Source organism: Alligator sinensis, unplaced genomic scaffold (genome assembly GCF_000455745.1).
Source record: "Alligator sinensis unplaced genomic scaffold, ASM45574v1 scaffold61_2, whole genome shotgun sequence".
NCBI lineage: Eukaryota > Metazoa > Chordata > Crocodylia > Alligatoridae > Alligator > Alligator sinensis.
This window is the reverse complement of record NW_005842108.1, coordinates 1,432,933-1,436,278: the sequence shown is the minus strand read 5'-3', so window position 1 is coordinate 1,436,278 and position 3,346 is coordinate 1,432,933. Positions and strand designations below refer to the sequence as shown.

Sequence of the window (3,346 nt, the reverse complement as noted above, 5' to 3'; positions counted from 1 at the left end):
AGGAACAGAAGAGAGGACGTTTCCATGGAGGGTAAGAATGCCCTTAGCTGGGTAATTTTTGTGTAGTTTTATTGATATGTTTTTTATGCATCGCTCAGTCTTCACCTGTCTAAATGTTGGATTTGCTTTCGGATTCCAGAATGGAAAGGGGTTAGTATAAGCAGGTTCAAAGAAGATAATAAGAATCCTAGGTCTCTTGCGGTCATTAACACAAAGGGCAAGAAAGACCCAGGTGTAGGCATTGAAAAACAAGTTACATAGTGGAGGGACTAACAGTTGGAGGGTGCCAGGGATTTAGAAGTCTGAGTCCATGCAGGCTTAGATCAACTGAGTGAGGTCACTCAAAGACCTGAAGATTTTGCTCTACCCCCCTCATACTCTTAACATTTTTAGTTCTGACTAACTACTAAATGTGTGTGGTGGGAACAGCACAGAGACCAGTATTACAGCACCTGTGTCAGTGCAACCTTTTCTTTCAGAGATGATCTCTTAGACTGACTTTGCAGCCTCTGCACCCCAGGTGGCTACTTCCTTCTTTTCATCCTTCAGCCTGTCTTCTCAGTGTCTCCCAACTCCTACATATGGGTGCTGTGGATCACTTGGTTACTATGGACTTGAACAGTGGCCTGGGGGCCAAAAACTACTAATGCTAATCTCAACTCTGGCCTTGTAACGCTGTCTTGTAGGGACTGTCAGGCCTGTCTACTCTGTGCGACTGGCATCTTCTAGTGGCTAACTGTGCAAACTCAAGATTCACCTTAGAGCCAGAGCATAACTCTGGCTTACTTTGAGGAGGATTATACAGACACATAGGTAATGAGGAGGATAGAGTCTTTAAGGAGGAGCACAGTAAAAGAAAGGCAAGACAATTAAATTTAGTCATAAGCAGTGGCAAAAGTGAGGCACATAATTTAGCCTACGGTACTGGCAGGAAATTGGTATACTAATGTACTTAATCAAGGCCAGGAACCATTTCAGAGGTAAGTCATTGGGGGAAATATTTAAAATAAATGAACAGCATTAACTCTGGTTTATCTAATTTGCTGTTAGCCTGAAACAGTCCCAAAGTTAGCCATGTTGCCTCTGTGTGTGGAAAAAGGGGTGACTAACGTGGATAAACAATACAGTAAAAGGGAATACAGAGTGATGACTCTAGAGATGGTATTCCCCTAGGCCAGATTCTATGCTGGTATGTATAGCTATAACTCCACAAATCCAGTAGAGCTGCACTTTTTTACAGCAGCAGAGCATATTTGACTCCTGGAATTCCTTGATAATTAGATCAAGGTGAGAGGAGGAGCATCTACATGAGATGCTATTGCATAGTAGTTATTGCATTTATTTAGTACTTGTATAATCAAGTACTAAATAAATGTACAGTAACTAGAGTTACTGCACAGTAGTGTCACTTGCAGTAGCGCCAGAAAATGCTTTTTAAGTGACACTACTGTGCAGTAACCTAATAATACTGTGCAGTAGCGTATTAGCACTGCTAGTGCTATGATGCCCTACTGCACAGTATTATTCAGGTACCTCACAGTCAGTGTCTCATGTAGTTGCACCCAGGGAAAAATGAAATAAAAATCATGAAGGAAAAGAGGAAAAATAAATGTTTGTAATAGTTTGTATTAGCAGCCATGAATCTTTCTGAAATAATTTGAAAACCATTAATGAATTAAAAAGAGAGAATTAACTTTTGACTGCCTTTTAACACATAATAACGGGTTATTTCATGCTGATCATTAGAATCCTGTGTGACCCTAAGAATTCAGTCTGCTGTACTTCTAGGGAACTTCGTTCAGAGATTCAGTAGAATTCAATTTTTGTCTTTTGTGATTGGAAGTTCTTTGTACAGAAGGACTCCAGAGCTTTGGCTACCTGGTAGCACAAAATGTGTTTGGTGGGTTCTTCCAAAGAAAAATGCAGTTCCTGTTTTGATTGCCATACAGCATAATAGAAAGGCAAAAAGCTATGAATTTATATTCATACCAACAATTGTTTGGCCCACTGAAGTGGAAAAAAATTCAAATCCCAAAAAATTTTAAAACCAATAGCTTATACTGTAAGACCCCAACCTTGCAAAGGGATCCACCTGTATGAATGCTTTTGCTGGGGTGGAGACTCTCTGAAGTCAATGGAATTCTGTGTGGATGAATCCATTTGCATCATGATTGCATTCACGCTAGTGTGAGCAAAGACTGATTACGTGGTGTTTCCGGTGAATTAAGCAGGGCCTATAATTTAGAATTCATGCTCATTCCAAACTTTTGGGAGGGTAGAGAGTGGCAGTGCAGCACCTTGGAATCTGGACTAGGATAGACATCCCCTTGTCATTTATATGCAGTCATTTCAGGCCTCTGGGTCTGCCTTAAATCGTAGCTCACAGGTATGTTCCAGTGTATTTGAAACAAAGAGAGCTTTTCCATAGGACAAAGGAGGAGCAGAGCCTCCTGGTTACTTCGTGGTTGTACAGCAGGTTTAAGTGCTGATAGGGCTGTGCGAAATTTCAGCGGCCATTTCGTTTCTTTTTGGATTTGGATGGATGGTGAAACACCAAATCTGAAATGAAACTCAAGGCTCCGAAACAGCTCTGAAACGAAACAGGCCATCAGAAATGTTTTGGAAATTTTCCGAAACAATTTGGATGTTTCTGAAACATTTCAGAGCTGTTTCAAGCTGTTTTGGAGGTGGGCTTGCAGGGAGAGAAACTAAGGGGGAGAGCGGGGAGGAGGAGGACTGCTCTGATATTGACATCTGTAGCTGGCCAGCGACAATGATCTGTCCCTGAGGTCTCTTCCAATCCCAGTGCTCTGGGCAAGGGACAGAGAAGCACCATAATAAGGCTGCTTGTAAAATGCCGTATGCCATTTTGTAGCTGCATCTGTGAGTGTCTGGAGCAGCAGCAGAGAGCAGCATCTGGAAGCTTGGCTTGCAGCTTGATAGTGCCTTACTACCAAGTTGTAGCCATCACTATTAATCCTTTCCTATTTACTCTTGTCTATCCTTCCCCAAAAATCTTGTTATTTGTTCTTTTTTTCTCCCCCAAGGAAAAAGGAAGTAGTGCTTTTGCCTGGAAAGCACTCAGTACACATCCATTTATTACACACACACTCACAGATGCACATTTTTTTCCAGCACACGAAATATGAAGCGTGCTGGAAAGGCAGGTGCCAGGTCTTCTGGCTGGGGAGGGAGAGCTGTAAGTTCCCTCCACCCCCCAAACTTAGACTCAGCCTCTTCCCTAGCACTCACAGACATGAGGCTTCTGGTGCTAGCGGCAACAAGGCGGTGGAACCAGTGCCTGCATCTGCACCCCCTCCCGTAACACCAGCCATAATAATAACTG

At 42.5% G+C, this 3,346-nt stretch overlaps 1 protein-coding gene across 1 annotated transcript in view; it reads left to right on the top strand.

Moving 5' to 3' along the window:
- Positions 1-3,346, top strand: part of CACNB4 (calcium voltage-gated channel auxiliary subunit beta 4) — a 151,711-nt gene that overhangs the window by 88,022 nt on the left and 60,343 nt on the right. Inside the window, 1 exon segment of the mRNA XM_006024544.3 lies at positions 1-31. This exon segment is cut by the window's left edge and continues 7 nt beyond it. Coding sequence (XP_006024606.1) covers positions 1-31 — 31 coding nt within the window.